A 21,969-nucleotide genomic window follows, 5' to 3' on the forward strand; every position below is an offset into this window, starting at 1 on the left:
CGGCCTTAGTGGGGTGACAGGAACCCCCAGGGCGACCTTTTTTGAGGCTGCTGGAGACAGTGATGAGGCGGTGGCAAAGCGTCTGGGGCCTGCAACGCTGAATGCTGCAACGCCGAACACCCGATTAACAGCGGATCGGAGAGCTGAATGCCCGACTAACAGCTGATTGACGAGCCTTCCCCTCCGGCGGAGTTTCCTGGGAGGGTGGTGGCAAGCCGATCGACGGGCCGAGGGTGAGCTTCCCCCTCCGTGGAGGCCGTTTTGGGGCTGTTTGTGGAGAGTGGAGGCTCCCGATGAAGCAGCCGGAGGACGAGAGGTGGAGCAAGCCGGGGCGAGCCGGGCGCATTATTACTCAAGATGCCCGGGGCCTGAGGTGATATTGAGGTGGCTCCTACGGACTGTGGTACCTGTGATTGCGATGCCCCTTGGGACTGTATTTATTTAAGATCAGAGGTGAGCCTCCTCCATCGTCAGCAATTATTTCTGCATTCTGCGGCCTCTTACAGCCCTTTTGGTCGTGATTTTATCTATGAGTTGGTGACGGATGACTGGCCCTGATTTTGTAGCTGCCATCTGACATCTTGGCGGCTTAGAGGTGTTGCTGGTGGGGCTCGACGATGTTGGGTTCAGGGGGCCTGGCTGTTTTTGGCCGGGCCGGGAACCTGATGCCCGAGACTAATTTACATCTACTCATCGCCGGAGCTGTGGATGCCCTCTCCAATATGGACTTACCATCATCCCAGTCATCGGACTTTTCCCTCCCTACAACCAGCCCGGAGCTGGATAGTGGTTCTCCCTGAAACTGGAAGATCATGGTCGCTGTGAGAGGGCGACCACGTTTGGGAGTCACTGTCTAGCTCTGGGGTTTTAATATTTCTTTCCATCTGTCCTGCCAATATGTTCCCTCCTGCTTCTAATCATCTTAACGTTTTACTCCGCGGACGAACTTTTTGCCCTGAGGGAGTCCCCCCTCTCTCAGGTGTGGCTCTCTAACCTATGCCGCCGGTTCCTTAATGATGGGTCTTGGGACCCTGAGAGGTGGCATGGCACTAAAAGGAGGCTTTTGGGTTTTCTTCTTAAACTTTTTAATGGGTTAGGGAGGGAGGAGGGATGCAAGGCCCAGCAGAAAGATGGGGGGGTTGCCGGACCTTCCTCAGTCCAGGTTGGTAGACGCTTGCGGCGTTGGGGGGCCGGGATGGGGGGGGTCTCAGGGCCCGAGGTGATGGGTGGTGATCCCCACGGTGATTGGGAATGGTGGCAGACGGATGAACAGAGGGCCATATCGAAATCTGGGATCGCGCCCCAGCTGTCTTCGAGCAGTGGCGTGCTCCAACCCTCAGGCTTCATCCTGCTTTTCCAGGGGACAGGTACCTGAGCTCAGGCTGGTTTATTTGAATGCCAAGTCTGTGGTGAATAAAGCTCCCCTCATCTGGGATTTGATCGAGGAGGAATGCGCAGACCTGGCATGCATTACGGAAACTTGGTTGGGCCCAGAGGGAGGAGTCCCTTTGATTGAGTTATGCCCGCCAGGTTTCCGTGTGCTTCACCAGCCTCGGGCTCAGGGTAGGGGCGGTGGGGTGGCAGTTAAGGAGGCCCTTTGTCCGCGGGAGGCCACTGCCCCTCAGATAGGCGGATGTGAGTCCCTCCTCCTGAGGTGGGGCCCTGGGGGTCAGATGGGCCTGTTGCTTGCGTACCTCTCGCCCAGCTGCGTGGCAACGGCCCTGCCCGGGCTGCTTGACGTTCTCTCGGGGGTTGGCGGTTGAGTTTCCCAGATTTATGGTTCTGGGGGATTTTAACCTGCCCTCCCTGGGGGGTGCGTCAGGGGTGGCCCGAGAGTTCATGGCTTCCATGATGGCCATGGACCTGACCCCGATTATTCAGGGTCCGACCCATGAGGGGGGAAACACGCCCGACCTTATTTTTATCTCCGGGCAGTGGCTTAATGATCTGGGTGGGGTTTTTCCTTCCATTCAACCCCTTTCATGGACAGATCATTATCTCTTGCAGCTGGGCCTCTGTCATACCACCTCCTGCTGCTGGGAGGCGGAACCGACTAGGTGGTTCCGCCCCAGGCGCCTGATGGACCCGGAAAGGTTTCAGAAGGCGCTTGGACTGATTCCTGCCTCCCTTTCCCACAGCTCAGTCGAGACCTTGGTTGACGCCTGGCAACGGGCTGCTTTGGAGGCTCTCGACCGCGTTGTGCCTTCGCGGCCTCTGACCCGGCGCAGGTCCCGGTTGGCCCCTTGGTTTTCCGTGGACCTACGAGAGATGAAATGCCGGAGGAGGGGCCTAGAGAGCATTTGGAGATCCAGTCGGTCCGAATCTGACCGAACACAGTTAAGATCCTTTACCAGATCTTACCTTGTGGAAATGGGGGTGGCGAAGCGTGCTTACTTCGCCACCTTCATTGCATCCGCAGATAATTGCCCGGCCGCCCTGTTTAGGGTGACCCGCTCCCTTTTAAATCGGGACAGGGGAAGATCCCTTACGGGGACAGGCCGAGGAGTTTAGTCAGCATCTGCTGGACAAAATTGCTCAGATTCGGACCGGTCTGGACTCTGATTGGGCAGTATCTGACGAGGGAGAAGCGACGGGTCTGGCCAATATTATTTGGGAGGAGTTTGACCCTGTGACTCCAGATGAAGTGGACAGGATCATGGGTAAATTAAGTGCCGCCACATGTTTGTTGGACCCGTGTCCCTCCTGGCTGGTTTATGTGGCTCAGGAGGTCACACGAGGCTGGTTCCAGGCAGTGATTAATGCTTCTTTGAGTGAAGGGTGCTTCCCTGCCGCCTTGAAGGAGGCGGTGGTGAGGCCCCTCCTCAAGAAACCTGCTCTGGACCCAGCTATTTTGAATAATTTTCATCCTGTCTCCAACCTCTGCTTTCTTGCGAAGGTTGTTGAGAGCGTGGTGGCACAGCAGCTCCTGTTGGTCCTGGAGGAAACTGAGTACTTGGATCCGTACCAATCGGGTTTCAGGCCCGGGTACAGCACGGAGACGGCATTGGTCGCACTGGTGGATGATCTCTGGCGGGCTCGGGATAGGGGTTATTCCTCTGTCCTAGTCCTATTAGATCTCTCAGCGGCTTTTGATACCATCGATCATGGTATCCTGCTGCGACATCTCCTGGGGTTGGGAGTGGGAGGCACCGTTTTACGGTGGTTCTCCTCCTACCTCTTGGGCCATTCGCAGATGGTGTTGACAGGAGGACAGAGGTCATCCCCGAGGCCCCTTGATTGTGGGATGCCTCAGGGGTCAGTCCTCTCTCCCCTCCTGTTCAACATCTATATGAAGCCACTGGGCGAGATCATCCATGGTTTCGGGGTGAGGTATCATCAATATGCTGATGATACCCAGCTTTTTATCTCTACTCCGAACCAACCCAATGATGCCCTTGACGTGATGTCCTATTGCCTGGAAGCGGTACGAATCTGGATGGGGAAGAACAGGCTCCAGCTCAACCCGGCCAAGACTGAGTGGCTTTACGTATCAGCATCTCGTGCAGTCCAAGATCTACCATCTTTGGTTATGGGGGAAGAGGTGTTGCCTTCCGTTGATAGGGCGTGCAACTTAGGCGTCCTCCTGGATGCACGACTCAGTTTAAAAGATCACATAGGAGTCGTGGCCAGGGGGGCATTTGCCCAGGTTCGCCTGGTGCGCCAGTTGCGCCCCTATCTGGACCGAGATGCTTTACGTACAGTCACTCATGTGCTCGTTACCTCCCGCGTAGATTACTTCAATGCTCTCTACATGGGGCTGCCCTTGAAGACCACTCAGAGGCTTCAGCTGGTGCAGAATGCGGCCGTGCGGGTTGTGATGGGAGCATCCCGATACTCCCATATTACACCCCTCCTGCATGAGCTGCATTGGTTACCGGTTGCCCTCCGAGTGAGATTCAAGGTGCTGGTTCTTACCTATAAAGCCCTACATGGCTTAGGCCCGGGTTACTTGCAGGACCGTCTGCTGCCCTATGCGCTCACACAGAGGGCCTCCTCAGGGTGCCGTCCACCAGACAATGTCGGCTGGCGACTCCCAGGGGGAGGGCCTTCTCTGTGGGGGCACCTGCCTTGTGGAATCAGCTCCCCCGGGAGCTCCGGATGGCCCCAGATCTCAAGACATACCTTTTCCAATAGGCCGACCTGGACTGATGATAAGGGTTTTTATTATGTTTTTAATGTTTTTATTGGTTTTAGTGGGGCTTTGTGATAGTTTAATTTTTTTAAATATTTGTATTCTGTATTTTATTGTTGTTAGCCGCCCTGAGTCCTTTGGGAATAGGGCAGTATATAAACCGAATAAATAAATAAATAAAATCACACCAATGAAAGACAACACTGTAGTTATGGGGGCTCTGGGTAAACTGAAAAAGGGCTTTAGGGCTGCAGATTGTCCATTCTGTAAGGAAATGTCAATAAAAATAAGCAAGTGTGTCTTAGATAACCAGATTTGCAGTGATTAGTCTTAAACTCCGCAATTCCTAGTAACACCGTTGAAAACCAGTATTTATATACCTATACAGTATTTGTTCATGTATCTGTGGGAAGGGAATGTTTATTTGAAAAATCATGTTAAATCATGTTGATTTTACTGGCTTGTCAAGATGCAGCTCAAAACCTATTTGGAAGAAAGATTCAGTTCCATTTCACATTTGGTTTTCTTAATGTGTTTTTATACATGAATCAGTATTAAAATATGGCAAAGAAATGTAGTCATTTCAGCTTAAGTTCTCTCAGTGAGCAATGGAGGTTGGTGGCATTCCATGATTTGATACTGATGTGCCAATTTTCAGTTGATGAATAATTATATGCTGATAGCTTATAAGAGTCAAGTGGAGTCTAGAAACACTATGTGAATACAGGTTTGGCTTTTGCTATCTTGAGTATGACTGTATTACTTTCATCTCAGTCAGAAACTTGTCAATTAGCTGGCTTTCTATTAATCAAGGGGGGGCAGAGCATTTTTAAATTGGTAAACATGAAATCTTTGATTGCCATACTGATTGCAGAAGTTGAGTTGCTACTAGAAATAGCAGTTTAAATCGCAGCATAGTTCAAGGAATTGCATATATTTATGCACCAATGAATTCCTAGCTACATTTTTTTCCCATGAGCTGTATTACGGGTCTGCATTTCTCACTTTTATGTTTCCTTCTGTTTTCTTTCCCAGCTGTAATGAATAGTCCAAAGTTGCCATTAATTGTTTCCCAATATCATCATTTTCTCATTATATATTTTTTCCAACTGAAAACTATATTTAAATGTTGTCTTTTAATATGGAATTGTACATTTCATAGTAGATATTTTCAGAATAAAATGCACTCTACTAGGATATCCAACTTTAAAGAGCCTTGGTGGAGCAGTGGGCTAATGCCTCCTTAAGTAACACCAGCTGCCTGCAACTAGTGCAGGTTCGCATCCCACCAGGCTCAAGGTTGACTCAGCCTTCCATCCTTCCGAGGTAGGTAAAATGAGGACCCAGATTGTTGGGGGCAATAAGCTGACTTTGTAATAATGCCGCTGGTGTGTGTGTGTGAAAGCCCTAACAAGCAGGCATATACATAGAATGAAGGCTACTGCTAAGCTTGTAAGCCGCCCTGAGTCTTCGGAGAAGGGCGGGATATAAATGGAATTAAAATTAAAAATTAATTAAATTTTGGTGGTTTGTATAGCGTTCTCAGGGCTGCATTACAAAGGTGGGTGGGACAGCTTTTGTTTTTTATTTTAATTATTTTTCTTTTCTTCTTCTCAAAAATGGGTTTTGTTCAGAATTGGGGATCAGTTTTGGAATAAATTCTAGAAATGAAATGCCTTGTCTAATAGTGATTGCTCTCCCATGTTTTGCTTATGAAGATGCCATTACTAAACTTAAATCTGATTTTCAAATATCTACAGAAGAGTGATGAGAAATACTCTAAAAAGTTGTTGTTTTGCCTTTGAGCATAAATTACCTTGATCAAATAATACACAATGCAGGAATTGCTATTGTTAAAAAGTGAACTAGACCCAGTTTCATCCAGCAAAGATAAGTTGCAGTCATCTTGGCTCTGCATGCAGTTATCTCAAGTACTTCCATAAAAGCCTTTTTGTTCAGGTCAGATCATTCAAATATAAACCTTCTAGATACGGCATACAAAAACTGCTCAGGTTTTCTTCCAGAGATTCCATGTTTTTAAAGTTTCAGTTGACAAAGACAGTGTGACATTCCAGAAAGTCATCACTAGGCCCTGAGGTCCCATCTGGGAAGGTTATAAATGATGATCATATGACCCACTCACCCCAGGACAGTGCAACTGTTATAAATATATTTAATAGCCCAGCTTGTTAATGTGATATTTTTGTTGTATATTTAATATTCATAATACGGGGTAGTTCTCAGCTTACGACCATAATTGAGCCAAAATTTATGTTGCTAAGAGAGATATTTGTTAAGTGAATTTTGCTCCATTTTACGACCTTTTGTTGTCACACTTGTTAAATGAATCACTACAGTTGTTAAGTTAGTAGCACAATTGTTAAGTGAATCTGGCTTCCCCACCGACTTTCCTTGTCAGACTGTCACAAAAGGGGATCACATGATCCTGGATACTGCAACTGTCATAATTATGAACCAGCTGCCTAGCATCTGAATTTTGATCACGGGACCATGGGGATGCTGCAATGGTTGTAAGAGTGGAAATGGTCATAAGTCACTTTTTTCACTACACAAAAGTTTGCAAGTCGAGGACTACTTGTAAAAGAAAAGTTTAAGAAGATAGTAGTGAGTGTTTTTTACAGTAGTAGCCAAAATTGGGGAAACCTTTTGGGAAAAGTGTGTTTTTGAGGTTGGATAGCTAATAACACCACTTTTTTTGGAGTGGTACCATAAAATTATATATCAATGGAAAGATAATTTAATCAAGAATATAATGCAACAAAGTTTGTTCAATTATCTGTACTGTATTCTATGAACAGTTATATAACCAAATAACCAGAAAAAGGAAGAACAACTTGCTTAGGTTGATATCAGTTATCTTTACTTCATTTGATTGTAGCCAATGAGCATGAGTGTTTAGAGAGCCAATCAGGTGTCATCTTGTTTTGGCAATGAGCCAATGAGATCACAGTAGGATTCAGTTATTGATGTCATATATTGAAGCTGAGAGGAGGACATTTGTCAGTGTGTTATGTGATCGCTATCAAGTTGGTTGGGTTTTTTGTGTTCTTTCATTTAGTGAGCTTGTAAAACATAATAAAATTAAGGTAGTGGTGCAAAGAGTTGACTGGTTGCCCAGAAAGCGACATAAAATAGTATTATTAAGTGAACAAGGCTACAGCTATAAAGAAATTAGAAGAAAAAATGGTAGAAACTTAACCAAAGGTGGCATTTCTACTGTATACTTTTCCCAAAAGGTTTCCACAATTTTGGCCACTACTGTATGACATTAGAAATACCGGTAATTTGTCCAAATATATAACTTAACTCTTTGCTCATAGTTTTTTAGAATAGATCAAAATATGTGTACTTACTATCTTATTATATAGCTTCCTCAAACAAAAAACAGGATGGACAATAAGGGATTATGTGGGCAATAGCTTCCACATGGGCCACAACATAGCCCTTTAAGCAATCATTGTCATTTACCATCAGTATACAATATAGTAATGTAACCTTTAGGCAGTAGTTCTTACAATAAGACTTAACTTACCATTAAATACAAGTAAGATTTTTCATTGATCACTGTTGCTTTGGGGAGTTTGTTTTGTTATATTTGTGGTTGTTGTATCTGGACTGAAAAATCTGGGCAGCTACAAGAGCAACTGGCTGCAAAGAGTTAAAAACCAAATCAAATCTTTATTATGGTTATAAACCAGCATAAAACAAAGTTAGAATTTTCTAGAGGTTATCCAGATTTCTACATTCCACATGGTAACCCTAATAGGCCATTGCTTGTATTTAATATAAGCTGTTAATATTTTAAATTTAAATGTAATGCTAATGTTTAATTTGATTTAATGTTACATTGTTTGTTTTATTTTGTTTATAGATCTTAGGCCCCAAGATTCCTGGCAGGGTCCTACACCTCTGTTTCAACAACCACCACAAAGATTTGACAGGTATGATGAAATATATATTCTGCCAAATATATTTTAGGTTTTAAATAACTACTTTCCTTTATGATATGTGGAAAGTTTTGGGTAAGTTATAATTTCATCTTTCCTATTTTTTTGTTCTTAGTGGGCATAGTTTCTGTCTCTAGGTTTTTTTTTTGTTCTTGGGAAAATATTTTAAAGGAAAACCTTTTCCATTAATATACCAGAACTTTAACTTTGCTGTGGACGTAGCATTCTTCAGATTTAGCCAATTTCATTTAAGCTTTTACAGCACTGAATTTCAGCACAGGCAGGTCAGAACTGCATTGGGTTCTGGACAGGCTAAACAAATTTCTTTTTAGTAGAGTTGTGGAACTTAATGAGGCATAACTAATGGTGGTCCACTTTTATCATTTCTGTGTTGGAACCAGAGTATTAGCACAGACCAGCCATTGATTCTTGCTACAGACCTCTTGAAGTCCTAATCAGCTTCTTTGGTACAGCTTTTTCAGGCCTGACGAGTCTATTGTAGTGCTGTGTCACTATAGGTCAGTAGTTATTAGTTGCTACTGAAAACAGTTTCTTTAACTACTTAAGACTGAACTGAATTAAATACAGGAGGGACTCTGGGGAGGATTAAGGAATCTGCAGTCCAATAAGTACCTTGGAACAGAGAGAATGTGACATGGTTTGATAATAAGGGATGTCTTGCATGTGTTCTTCAGTGAGAATCTGAATGTGTGCCCTTAAAACCAGATATCCTGGAGTTTGCAGAAAAAATACCTCAATAATTTATATCCATGGTATAGAATAAGATTATGCACTTAAGATTATTGCTAATTTGAACGTATTTTAATGCATTGTTCCATGGTAAAAGAAAAGTCATAACAGTATATATTGCTTTACTTCCCAATTAATCCATTGCAATTTTTATTCAGTGAATCCCAGATTTAATTTTTCTGTATGATATGTTTCTACTGCAATATATTTCTGAAACGGAATTTCTTCATCAGTAAACTGAAACCAAGAAATACTAGTTCTCTGATGCTTTCATTGTGAGTTTCTTTGTGACAAGCTTAATCTTTTCTTGAGCTTTTTTTACATTTAACAAAGAAGTATGTCTTGACCTGAGTAAAATTGGAGTCAGCAGATAAAATATAGAAGAAATGACATATGATTAAGATTTTAATTTTATACAAAGATAGAGGTTAGCATTGTTTTGTTTGGGAGACTTGTTTATTTGTTTGTATGCTAACCATATTGCATGTATTCATGATAGGGAGGTCTTTGTTTCTCTCAGGATAAATAATTTTAAATTATATATTAACCTCATTTATTAATTTATATAGTTTTCAGAAACTTTTTAAGGAGGAAAAAGAGTATGTTGTACTCTTTCAAATAGTAGTGGGGGGAATGTATTTAAGAAAGTGGTAGTTAATCACAGAAGACATATGCCTCAATGTTAAAGCAGAAATGCAATCTAAAAGTTTAAAAGTATTATATTTTTCATTTTGTTTCCATTTTGTTATGGATGCCATTTTGAACATGCAAATTCCAGAATAATGGGGATGGAATATTCCAAAGTATGGTATTTCTTGTATATTCTCTAGGTTGAGACTGCATGATATTGGTGGGTCAAATGTATATATACATAGTCTTCTCTTTAAAAAAAACACTTGAACAATTCCAGATGTAGCATTTGCCAAATGAATGGTCTGTTATTATCCAAAATAAAATGATTCAGATACACATCAGTTACCTCAGTTTAGTCAGTACTTGGATGGAAGTCATGAGGAAAGAATGGTAGGGTAGAAATATAATACATAACATTTCATGAAGTATTGGTATTTTGGCTGCTTATTAAATTATTTTATTATTGGACTTCTTACACAATCAGATGCAATATTTTTAATTAGACTCTTTAAAGAAAATACATCAGGAAGCATATAGACACAAAAAAACAAAATACCGATTAACAGGCTTAGAAATATTATGGACGTTATAGCTTTCCAGTATAGCTTTGCCCCTGAGCAATCACCAATTCTTAGAGCAATAATCCCTGCTTGCTCACCATGGAAAATATCACTCAATTATCACTGCTAATCAGTGACCACGGAGAATAAAGTCTCTTCTTTTTAATGGGCATGCACTGTTGGGATATTGGAATTGGAGCACAAGGATTGTACTTCAACTAGCTTCTCCTTGGTGAAAGAAGCAAAAGTGCATAGAACAGTTTAGAATATTTTGCTGCTGTTTAATGGAAACATAGGCTACATTGCTAACATTGTTTCCTCCCACATTTCAAATCTCCTTCCAGGATGGTTTGTATATAAATAGGAGACAGAATTTAGAATTTGTTCTATCGATTCCGTTCATCATTCACTAACAGGGTGATGTCATTGGATTCAGTCTGTTGTAAAGCTGTCTTTGATTCACCAAAAAAAAGAGTTATTTGAATTCTTAGTCACCTAGTTTTATAGAGGTCCACAAGGAACTTTAAAAAATATTAACTCTTTCTTATACCACATACAGGTAATTTCTTACAGATTAAATAATGACCCAAATAGTAATTGTTTGAATGTATTCTCAGATGCAGTCTGGTGTCTATTCTCCAAGCACTGTATATATTGGTATCTACAATACACTCTGCAGTTGTAAGAAATTGCCTAGCTAGCCAATTTGATTAATCAACTTTATTAATCACTCTTAATGATCCAGTATTTTGCTTGATTTTTTTTAATGAGCTTTTAGTCACATTGATTAACTCCTACCTCAGGTTGCTCTTGGTGTTAATCTGTTTTTCTGAGGTTTGTGTATGTGTGTTTTTCTAATAAGTCATATTTGTGCTTATGCACTTGTTGATCTGGACACTTGAATCATTTCTTGTTAGCAATTTAGTATAGTATTCTATAGACATTGCATTTGTGTTCCCATATAAACTGTACAGCAGATGTTCATCTGTCTATGCCAATTAGTGCTTACGTTGCTAGGTCACTGGTCAATTGAAACTAACATCAATAGAACTTAAAGAGGTTTCTTCCTGATCAGAACTCCTGACATATTGAGTATAATAATAGAGATGCGTGGAGATAATCACTAATGCTTCTACCCTGGATTCAAACTACTCTCCAGTAAGAATTCATTTGCAACCTGCAATTAATTAGAAAGAATGTATTCTCAAATGTGGTCTGAATGTCCAGAGAATAAAGCTTTACTATTCCACTTGCTTATTCTTGATATATGTTATTTTCTGATAATGTGATTTATCCTAAATCGATTCTTCAGATCATTGCACAGACACGTTATAAAGTCAGTAGTGGATAGTTCCTATTGTCTTTAAGAACTGGATATATGACAGATTTTAAAATCTTTGTGTTTGTTGCTAATTGATATGTGAAAGTGTGGAAAAATATCATAGAACATTTCATTTTTTTCTGAATTCACTTCACATTCTATTAATTAGGAAGGAGTGAGCTTACTCTAATGAACTGAAAAGGCTCCAAAATGTTTGTATAAATTAGCTATATGTTAATCAGAACTGAAAAATGCAGCAAACCTTAATTACTTGCAAAACTATTGTTTTCAAATAAGTAAAAATAATTACACTGCACAGCATCTCTCATCTCCATCTGTATTTTTGCCCCTTTCAGAAATTCTGGAGCCACTCCTCTTCTGGCCTGGAACCGCATGCCCCATTCCCAAGGATCACCATATCAGCAAAATCAGTATCAAGGTCCAGGGGGACCAGTGAATTACACACAAAGGCCCAGTGATCGGATGGAACGTGGAAGACAGGTAATTTTTATAAAGTGTGATTTCTGTGTAGCCCCCTAAAGGAATATGTTAAGAAATACTTCGAAAAGCAACATCTCAGTTTTTCATTATGATAGCATGTGGTGTTACTGTCCTCTATATAATATACGGCCATATTAGGTAGGTTAAACATTTAGTATTTTACAAGATGCTTCAAAAATCCAATGAATTAGTGTTTTAATAAGCCAGAGAAACTTGAACTATCATTAAAGTCATACTAATTACTGAGATATGGTTACTGTAACTATTTCATCGTTATAATTTCATAATTATTTTTGGATTGGTGAATTAAGAATCTACTTGAATGCATCTGCCATTCCAAAATATAGTATCGACTACTAGAAAAATAATTTGGGTGATAGAACCAGTTTACAACTGGCAGTCTGATTTTGAGGAGTAATCACTTGGTACCAAAGACAAATGCTGGAGCCTTGGTTGCTATGCTTTTTTTCTTTGCCTTTAAAATACTGTTAGCAGAATTTAGTCACTCGTGGTATACCAGTTCTGTTAAGGTGAGGAGTGGTATAAATTTGGCCCCATTTTCCTAGACTTGGCTTCCTGATTCCTACCGTTGCTGTCATGCATGGGGATGAAGCTATTACAGGATGTGTCAGTGTTCATCTTGTTCATCTGTTCAATCACTTACGATGTTTTGTTAAATCTGTTATGCCTCTGAGGCTGGCCTTATTTATTTATCTATTAGACAACACAGGTCCTGTTGATTCCTCATTTCAAAGATATTTCTGACCTAAACAGAGAAACAGAATGACTAAGGGAGGGCAAAAAAGCAATGGGAGCAGGAGCAACTTCTGTCTTCCTGCTGATTTTCCGATTGAGTTTCCTTGTGGGAATCTGGCAGGAAGCATCGGAAATCTTCCTTTCCCTTTCCAGCAGGTAGATAAGTGTTTGCTGCTGGGCAAGACTGGCATATGCCCAAAAATGGAAAAGAAACACCCACTGAAGAAGAAATAATAGATAAAATTTTATCCTGTGCTGAAATGGACAGGTTAACCGTAGAGATAAAAAATAAGAACAAAACAGAGTATTATGAAATTTGGCAAAAATTGTACAATTGGTTAGAGTTAAGGAGGATCGCTGAGATGAATATTGTTTGATTGGTTGATAATGTAAGGATTTTTTATTAGCATCTATATAATTGACATAACTGAAAGATACGTAAATATAACGCTGAGGACTGAATGACAGTTTACTAAAAAAAACCGACAGATCTTATATGTACAGTTTTTTATACTCTGTCCTGTTATAGATTGTATTTTAGGTTTTTGTTATTTCTTTCTGTAACATAAGATAATACTAATAGTAGTGTTGTAGCTAGGGAAGTTGAATCATGTCCACTTTTGTTTTTAAATGTATATTTAATAAAGTTTTCCAAAAAAAAAGTGTTTGCTGCTAGGTGGGGGAAGGAGCAAGGGGTTGCATGACTGGCTGGGAAACTGTCACTGAATGGCAGCAGCCAGTAACACTGAAGCAGCCACAGCTTCCCCAAATTTCATTTCCTCAGAAGTCATGGGTCCCAGATGTAGGGCACATTCTGCAAGTTAGACCATTTGAGGTAAAATTGTTGCCCTATGATGCATCATGTTAAAATACATGACAATGAGAGTTTTAGTAGTATGTAGATAGATGATGGAACTCCAAATCAAAACTGTGCAGCCAGATCCTCAGTAAGCAAATGGATAAAATGAGGACTCTGGTAATAAAATGTATTAATACTAATAGGACAACGCTAATTAATCAGAAACTCTATGATAACTGCTATAACACTTCTTTGTACTTCTCTTTGATAAGGAAGGAATATGATTATCCAGTTATATATCACACACACACTACCACAAGTCAGACAACATTCTTGTTGATAACCAAACGTTTCCTAATTATTTCAACCCAAGTTGAAATATCAGTGGAAAATTAGAAATTATAGAATATGAATAGAACCTTGTGCAGCATTTAGATTTATTTTATTTACCTTGTGTAGTGCTCAAGGGTTGGGAACTCAAAAATATTCCTTCTGGAATATTCCAACATATCCTACAATGCTACAGTCTGAAGTACCTTGCCTACTGAGTTGTTCCCCAACTTTTTAATACTTGAGTTTTTTTTTATTTTGCAAGGCATTTAAATGCTAATGACAGGACTGTCCTAATTAATTTTGGCCATTGGAATTGTAGTTTTACTTAAGTTTTTTTATGACTTCATCTTTGCTTTATATTTTGATGCATTCTCATCTTACCAACTGAATTTTTGTGCAAATATATAGTCCTCAACTTACAATTCATTTAGTGACTGTTCAAAGTTACAGTGGCATTGAAAAAAGTGACTTATAACCATTTTTTTACATTGCAACATCCCCGTGGTCATGTGATCAAAATTGGGACAGTTGGCAACTAATTCATATTTATGGCAGTTGTAGTGTCCTGAGGTCATGTGATCACCTTTTGCGATCATCTGACAAAGTCAATGGGGAAACCAGATTCATTTATTAACAACTATGTTACTAGCTTAACAACTGCAGTGATTCACTTAACAACTGTGACAAGAAAGATTGTAAAACTCACTTAACAACTGTCTGGCTTAGCAACAGAAATTTTGGGCTCAGTTGTGGTTGTAAGTTGAAGACTACCTGTACATAAATATGGGGCCACCTACATCAAACGGGGGAAAAATCTTGCCACTCGTTTTATAAAACGTCCGTCTCAATAATACTGTCTTATTAATTATAAAGCAATTAAATATTCCAAGCACCTTGTGAATAGCAAAAAAAATAAATTCCTACAGGCTCAAAATGTAGTAGGGTGGATAGTGCAGTAAGTAGAGCATTAGCCTAGAATCAGGCAGAGCCAAATTAAAATCCATCTTCAGGCAGAGAAGCAGGTCGGGTGGCTTTGGGATCACTATCGGTGCTTAGCCCAGCCTATTTCATAGGGTACTGTAGGGGGGAAATGGAGTAGTGCCAAGTACCCCACCATAATGTCCTGGAGGAAAGTATTGTATAAATCTTAATAATGCTAAGAGTGGTGTAGTGATTAAGGTACTGGACTAAGAATGAGGAGAATCCAGGTCTAGTCCTCCCTTAGCCATGGAAACCAGATGGGTGGTTTTGGGCTTGTCACTCTGTATTACTCCTAGACTAGGAAGCTGAAAAACACCTATCTATCGACCTGTACTGGACCAAAGTGGTAGGTTGTAATCCATAACCTTCAATGAAGAGGGCTTCATCTTGCAAAGGATTGATTTGGACTGGGTTGTCAGCAGCAGCAGCAGCATTAATGCATAAACTTGTTTACCATTTTTGTTACCAAAGCTGACAACCACTTTACTGGCACTTCAAACTGAATTTAATAGCATTTATAACAGCAGGCAACCAGAATTTAATAGCAGCATAAAAGGCCTTTAACCTTTCCCTTCCTGCTGAATTTGGTTCTTAAACGTTTGTTTCTTGAATAACATTTTCCTAATATGGATCCATGTAGCTAAATTTAGGATGGTAAATTCTTTCCACTACCAGTTGTAGGTAGTCTAAGTCCATTTTGTAATCATTACCTTAAAATTAAAATTGGACTCAGTCTGAAAGAAAAATGTATTCCTAATCTTGATTTTTTCCCTCTGCTTGCTTTATCCATTGACACTTTGTTCCGAGCATCAAAACTTATTAATTCAGTGATATATGTGGAAGTAGAAGTATATCGGCAATTTCTGCCTTGAACACCTCATAGTGAATACAGTACCTATTGAAATTGTAGCGAACTGTTGACAAGCTATCCATGCATGTGGTAGAGATTTCTTACCAGTTACAAGGAGAGCAAGAATCACTGTGATATGATTCAAAAGCTGCTGACTATATCAGTTAAGGTGCTGATGTTGAAAGCTGAAGTCCTATGCACACAAATACATCTCAAAAGTTGTAGAGAAGAAATCGCAGCAGACATGTCAAACCCGTGACGTCACGTGACATATTGGAGCTTTTTCCCCCATTGCTGGCAATGGGGTGGATGCGGTTTCAGCGTGATGCATCTGGCCCACAGGCCGGCAGTTTGACATGCCTGAATTGCAGCATGCTAGCTTCTTCCAGTATCTAGGATAGCTGATGTTGTGTCATTGGCTATCATTAGCTATTGCTTCCTGATTGATGTGGGAAATGCAAAATAATACTGACTATTAGTGGCATATGCTGTTCATTTCATTTTTCCCCCAAAGAATGTCAGTTTCTAAAGCTATCCTAAAGCTATCTGAATCTGAAATTAGATACAGGGAACATTTTAAAATATTGTGGATGGTCTCTTTTAAATTAACTGTCAAGCTCAGATGGTTAACATAATTCTAAATAAAAAAGGAAGCTGTATCATTTAGCTTACTAGTACGTAGATCCACATTTACTTGCTCTTGGGAAGGTAGTTGCTGCATCAGCAAGCTCACTGCAGATTAGATTTAGTCCCCAGACCTTCTATTCACAGATATAAACATTATTTAATGATCATGGTGTGAAATTATAAAACAAATTTCTTAGGAGCATTTATAGAAATATTTGCTACCATGAAACCGTTTTCATAAGAGTTAAATATTATGACTCTCCAAGTATTTAATAATTTCTTCTGTCAGAGCTAAAATCATGATTTAATGGCAATCCCAAAGGTGCTTTTTCAAGAGGCAACTGGACTTTCTTGGTTTTTCTTTGAAGACATTTCTCACCCAAGAGGCTTCTTCAGCTCTGACTGGATGGTGGGAAATGGAAGGATCTATATTCCTTGCAAACAGCTGGTCATTTGCATACCCATTTGCATTACCCAGGTGACTTGAGGACACAGATAAACCTCCAAGTGGCCTCAGCCACACTAAAACAGAGGTCCCCAACCTTTCGGGCATCAGGGACCAGTTCCATGGAGAAAGGTTTTTCCATGGACCGGAGAGTGCATGGTTTTGTGTGCTGCCTGCATCCCACTGATGGGGCTTTGCTTGTTTGTGTAGACCAGTTGCTGGCATGCTGCGGACGGGTACCGGTCCACAGACCGGGGGTTGGCGACCCCTCCACTAAAAGAATGCAAATGACGAGCTGTCTACAAGGAATATAAATCCTTCCGTTCCCCACCATGCAGTCAGAGCTGAAGAAGCTTCTTGGATGAGAAGCGAAATGTCTTCGAAGAAGAACAAGGAAGTCCAGTTGCCTCTTGAAAAAGCCCCTTTGGGGACAACCATGACTTTGGATGAATGAGAATCTCTAGAGAAATTTAATGGCAACTTTTGGAAGCAGTGAGGAAAAAACTAGTGGAGGCTGCATGCTGTATAACAGTGAGACTTAGTGTACTTGGACTTAGAAAAATATATCTAAGAGAGGATATAAGATTAATGTTGGAAGAATTAGAGTAAAAGAAATATTTCTTCACATTGCATTTAATTAATCTCTGGGATTCACTGCCAGTAGATGTTGATCAGGTTAAAATCTGAAACTCAAATTTACAAGGGTGATAAGATGATTATTGGCTATTCATCATGATGCTAACGTTGCCTCAAGATGATGTAAACTTCTTAATAATTGCTGTTGCTGAAAGATACTAGTAAGAACTTTTGGACTTTTTACGAGATATTGATAGACTTTACCTATGCATTCAGAACAGAATACCAGAGTACATTGGACTGATCCAATGCAGCTTTGCATTCTTAAAAGCTTATTTTGAATCAGACTTTCGTTCTAAACTCCAAATAATGTAAAAGGTCAAAAACATAGCTTAAATCTCTGGCACTTTAACTAAATACTATGAATGTTAGATTTGCACATGCACTATAAGATAAATTATTTATCCTGTTTTTATTTGTATTTGCCACAGATTTTTAATTGAATGAAAAAGGAGCTCCAGACATGGAGTTGATTAATTTAATGAGACTAGACAAGCAAAGATCAGTGAATATAAAATTAAGTCATGGCAGCCTTGGAAAGGGTGCTGTACTTCCAGGAATGGTAACTGTGCCCGCCCCCATGATCACATGACTACATTTCAGGCACTGTATCTGGCTTGTATGACTGGTTGCAGCATCTATGGTCACATGACTTAAGTTTGAAACTTTTTTTGCAGGTTTCCAGTTGAGTTTCCTTGTGGGAATCTGGAATATGTTTCATTATTTATTTATTAAACAAATTTATATGGCCACCCAACTCACACATAGGTGATTCCAGGCAGCTTACAACATTAAAAATCACAGCACAAAACCTATAAAAAACCCAATCCAGTTTCCAAGGGGGGGTGGGAAACCATTCGAGAAAATGAATTCACATACCCATGTAATTCGGACTTAAGACATGAATCATGTCTTAAGTCCGAATTACATGGGTATGTGAATTAACAACCATAAAAATGTTTTTAAAAAATCAGCTTCAATCACATGGTTGCCTTGGCTTAAAACCACAATGTAATCAAACTCCAGTTCCAGTTTTGGTTGCAAATCAAAGACTTCTTGTATAAAAGACAGATTTATGATACAAGTGGTCCTTACTTAATGACAACTCATTCAGCAACTGTTTGAACTTGCAATGAAGGCGAATGAATAGTACTTACAACCAGTCCTTGGACTTCCAGCCTTTGCAGCATACCTGTGGTCATGTGTTCACAATCCAGGCACTTGGCTCATGTCTCACAATTATATTACAACATACTGCAATCACTTGGTTGCCATTTGCAAATTTCTTTAATTTAATTTAATAATTTGATTTCTATACCGCCCTTCTCCCGAAGGACTCAGGGTGGTGAACAGGGCAATACACAATAAAAATCAAATACAAAAATTAAAAAGCCATTAAACATCATGCCCATAAAATCAATACATATTAAAGTTAAAACTAGTTTTAAAAACCCAACCCCATCCCGTCGGACCAGGCCAGCTTGTTCGAAAAAAAATGTTTTGAGATCGCGCCGGAAGGAGCGAAGGTCGGGGGCCATCCAGAGCTCGACCGACAAGCGGTTCCAAAGGTCTGGTGCGCCCACAGAGAACGCTCTCCCCCTGGGGGCCACCAATCGGCATTCTTTGATCGGCAGCACCCTGAGGAGGCCCTCTCTGTGGGAGCGCACTGGACGGAGGGAAGTTGACGCCGGCCGCAGGTGTTGCCGTAGGTTATCCGGACCCATGCCATGAAGGGCTTTGTAAGTCATAACTAACACCTTGAACCTCACCCGGAGAGCAACCGGTAGCCAATGCAGCTCGCGGAGCAAAGGTGTAACATGGGAGTATCGGGAAACTCCCAAGACAACTCGCGCGGCTGCATTCTGCACCAGCTGGAGTCTCCGGGTGGACCTCAAGGGCAGACCCATGTAGAGAGCATTACAGTAGTCTTTGCCAGCTTTCAACGAACAAAGTGAGTGGGAAAGTTTGCAGGAGATTGCAAATGACAACCATGTGACTGCAGGACATTCTGGCTTATTGATCTGTAGAGATTCATTTAACGACAGCAACCAGGAGTGCTGGAATTGCCATCATGAAGCAGTGCAGTCATACGATATAGCATTTTATGACCATGTCACTGAACAATGGAAATTGTGGTCCCAATAATTGACATTGACTGAGGATCTTATGTATTTCCTTGTCATTGCTTGTTACACAACAATAAATATTTTGAGGGGGTGTTACTTTTATGGTAAAAGCTGTGATTATAATAAAATAATACTGTATTATTTATTTTTGCAGAGTTATGGAAGACCTTACCCATTGCCACCCTCGTCCGGAAGATACAACTGGAATTAGGCTTCTGCCACTTTCCACTCTTGTTTTTATAATCATTAGATCACCTGCATAATTTTGGAGTGGATAAGCTTTCTTTTTAAGATATGTACATTTTTACTAGTAAGATTTGATATTATGGCTGTGTTGATTTACAATTGTTCTGCAAAATAGGAGCAAATGTTCTGATCTGATGAAGCAGGAGTATAGATCTGTCTTTACTGAAAGTAGAGGCTTTATTACATTATATTGCCAATGCTGTTCACATCAGGGTATCCATTAGTGCACACATCAGAGAATGCATTGATAAGAAAAATAGCATTGGAAACATACAAATTATGTGACTGTGGACCTTGTCTTGCAAAGCTTCAGCACAAGAGTGAAAGACTTCATAAGTATTTCTTTTAAAATGCTTCATTTTAATTTCTTCCTTTAAGATATGGTTATTGAAATTCCCAAGTAAATATTTCAGCTTTTATAGCATCATGTTGTTTATTTCATATTGTAGGATTAAAAAGAATAGGAATTCTTAGCTTTAGTTCAATCAAGATTGTACTTTTATCAGTTTACATGGAAAATATGAATTGGTGAATTTTATACACAATAATTTTATGTACTTTTTTGTCTCTACTCCTGTCAAGAGCGCTGCGTGTGAGCCTTAGGTTTATCTAAAACTTACCTAGCTTAATGATGTTTATACCGCATGTATATACAAATACAAAGGTGAATAATATGTGGTTGACCATATATTGCTGGATTACTATTCCAATAACTATAGCTACATGGCCAATACTGAAGAACACTTTGTTTCTGCAAATCTCTGAAATTCCTGTTTGTCCAGTAAACATTGTCTAAAGCCTCAAGATACACTATTAGTTACACATGCTGTCTTTTAACAAAAAGTTTCTTGGCAGAACTACAGAGAGGAACATATGGGACATATTAGACAAAGATACTGAAAATCGAGTAACAGAGTTGAATCCCACATTTTTTTCAAGAAAGCATTGAAAAAAACTTGCAATTTAAAACTGTTAAAATTTAGAAGAAATTGCATAGCTTTGGGCTTATTTGTATGTTCCCTTTCAAAAAAATTTCCTTACATTATAAATGAGCTGTCAAACATCCAGGACCAAGAGAACACTATGGTGTCACTTCCAAGTGCAGTAATACTTGGATATACTTTTAGATAACCCTCTAAATTAGCTATTGAGAAACTGAATGATGAGTATGCACTTCGCCTTCTAGTTCTTAGCACAGATTTGATTTTAAAATGAAGAGTTTTAACCCAGGTCCCCACAGAAATGGTAAGGAACATTCCTTATTTTCAATAATGCTTCATATTTTTCTAGGCCTAAAGGGGCAGAGTTCTTTCAAGTTGAACTCAACTCCTGGGACTTAATGGCCTTGGTTCAATTCTTATGGTTTTATGGAATGGTACAATGAATTTTACTGATTTTTTTTTAAAAAAAAAATCTGTATATAGAAAACGGGCTAAGAAGAAATCTCTATTTAGACAAAATAATTCCACTCTAACATCTCTAGATTCCATTATTCCCCTTGCTTGACTGATTTCAGAGTTTAAATGTGTTTAGGATGGAACTAGAATTAAATTCTCATTCTCTGTTATAGGAATTACTGACACATTTGTAATAATGGAATAACTTCATCTGTAGGAATAATTTTTAACATTTGAAAACAAATAGAGTCATTCCTTGTTTAGCAACAACTACTGCAAATTTGTCAGGAGTACGGTAAAAAGAATCATTTTCTGACTAATGCACACATAGAAATCAAATTTCTGTTTCTGGCAATGCATGCCAGATTGAGAATAATGCTGGCATAACTGCACGAGAACTTTATATTTTATCTGAACGAGACAGCAATCAGCAATCTTCACAGCATCTCTTTCTCTCGTTCTCTTAGCGACCATTTTGCTTAACAAAGTTGCTGGAACTGATTGCAGTTGTTAAAAGAGAACCAGAGAGATATATAGTATATATACAGTTCCACTGAAATACCTTAGAAATGCAGATATTTGCTTTTTGAAACATAACAGTGAATTTTGTAATGAGATGAAAAGGGGTGAAATACATATGTGATTATATGCTAATTTGTAGACTAACATATTGCTTGCCTTTGAGTGGAGACTAAGCACTTACATACACAATCATTGTTTACTACTGGTACCTTCAGTTCTTACTACAGGATAGCATATTTACACAAGCCATGGAAGATACGAGCCAATAAAAACGACAACATTGCTAATGTACTTACCAGTTGAATCAGAATAATGGAAGTAGGGCTGGATTCAAATATTCATCAATTCTCATTTGTACAAATGCCAAAACAGTTTACATCTTTTTT

At 39.8% G+C, this 21,969-nt stretch overlaps 1 protein-coding gene across 2 annotated transcripts in view; it reads left to right on the top strand.

Moving 5' to 3' along the window:
- Nucleotides 1-20,338, top strand: part of XRN2 (5'-3' exoribonuclease 2) — an 82,371-nt gene extending 62,033 nt beyond the window's left edge. The window contains exons 28-30 of one of the 2 annotated variants that reach the window (XM_083360621.1): nucleotides 8,025-8,094; nucleotides 9,629-9,700; nucleotides 11,721-11,858. In XM_083360621.1, the coding sequence (XP_083216747.1) occupies nucleotides 8,025-8,094; nucleotides 9,629-9,680 (122 nt within the window). In that variant the 3' untranslated portion in view covers nucleotides 9,681-9,700; nucleotides 11,721-11,858. Of the gene's footprint in view, nucleotides 1-8,024; nucleotides 8,095-9,628; nucleotides 9,701-11,720; nucleotides 11,866-19,572 lie in introns of those variants that run through there. The other variant, XM_083360620.1, reaches the window with a different exon arrangement.
- Nucleotides 20,339-21,969: the final 1,631 nt, after the last annotated feature.

This window comes from Vipera ursinii, assembly GCF_947247035.1.
Source record: "Vipera ursinii genome assembly, chromosome: 3".
In the NCBI taxonomy this organism is placed as follows: domain Eukaryota; kingdom Metazoa; phylum Chordata; class Lepidosauria; order Squamata; family Viperidae; genus Vipera; species Vipera ursinii.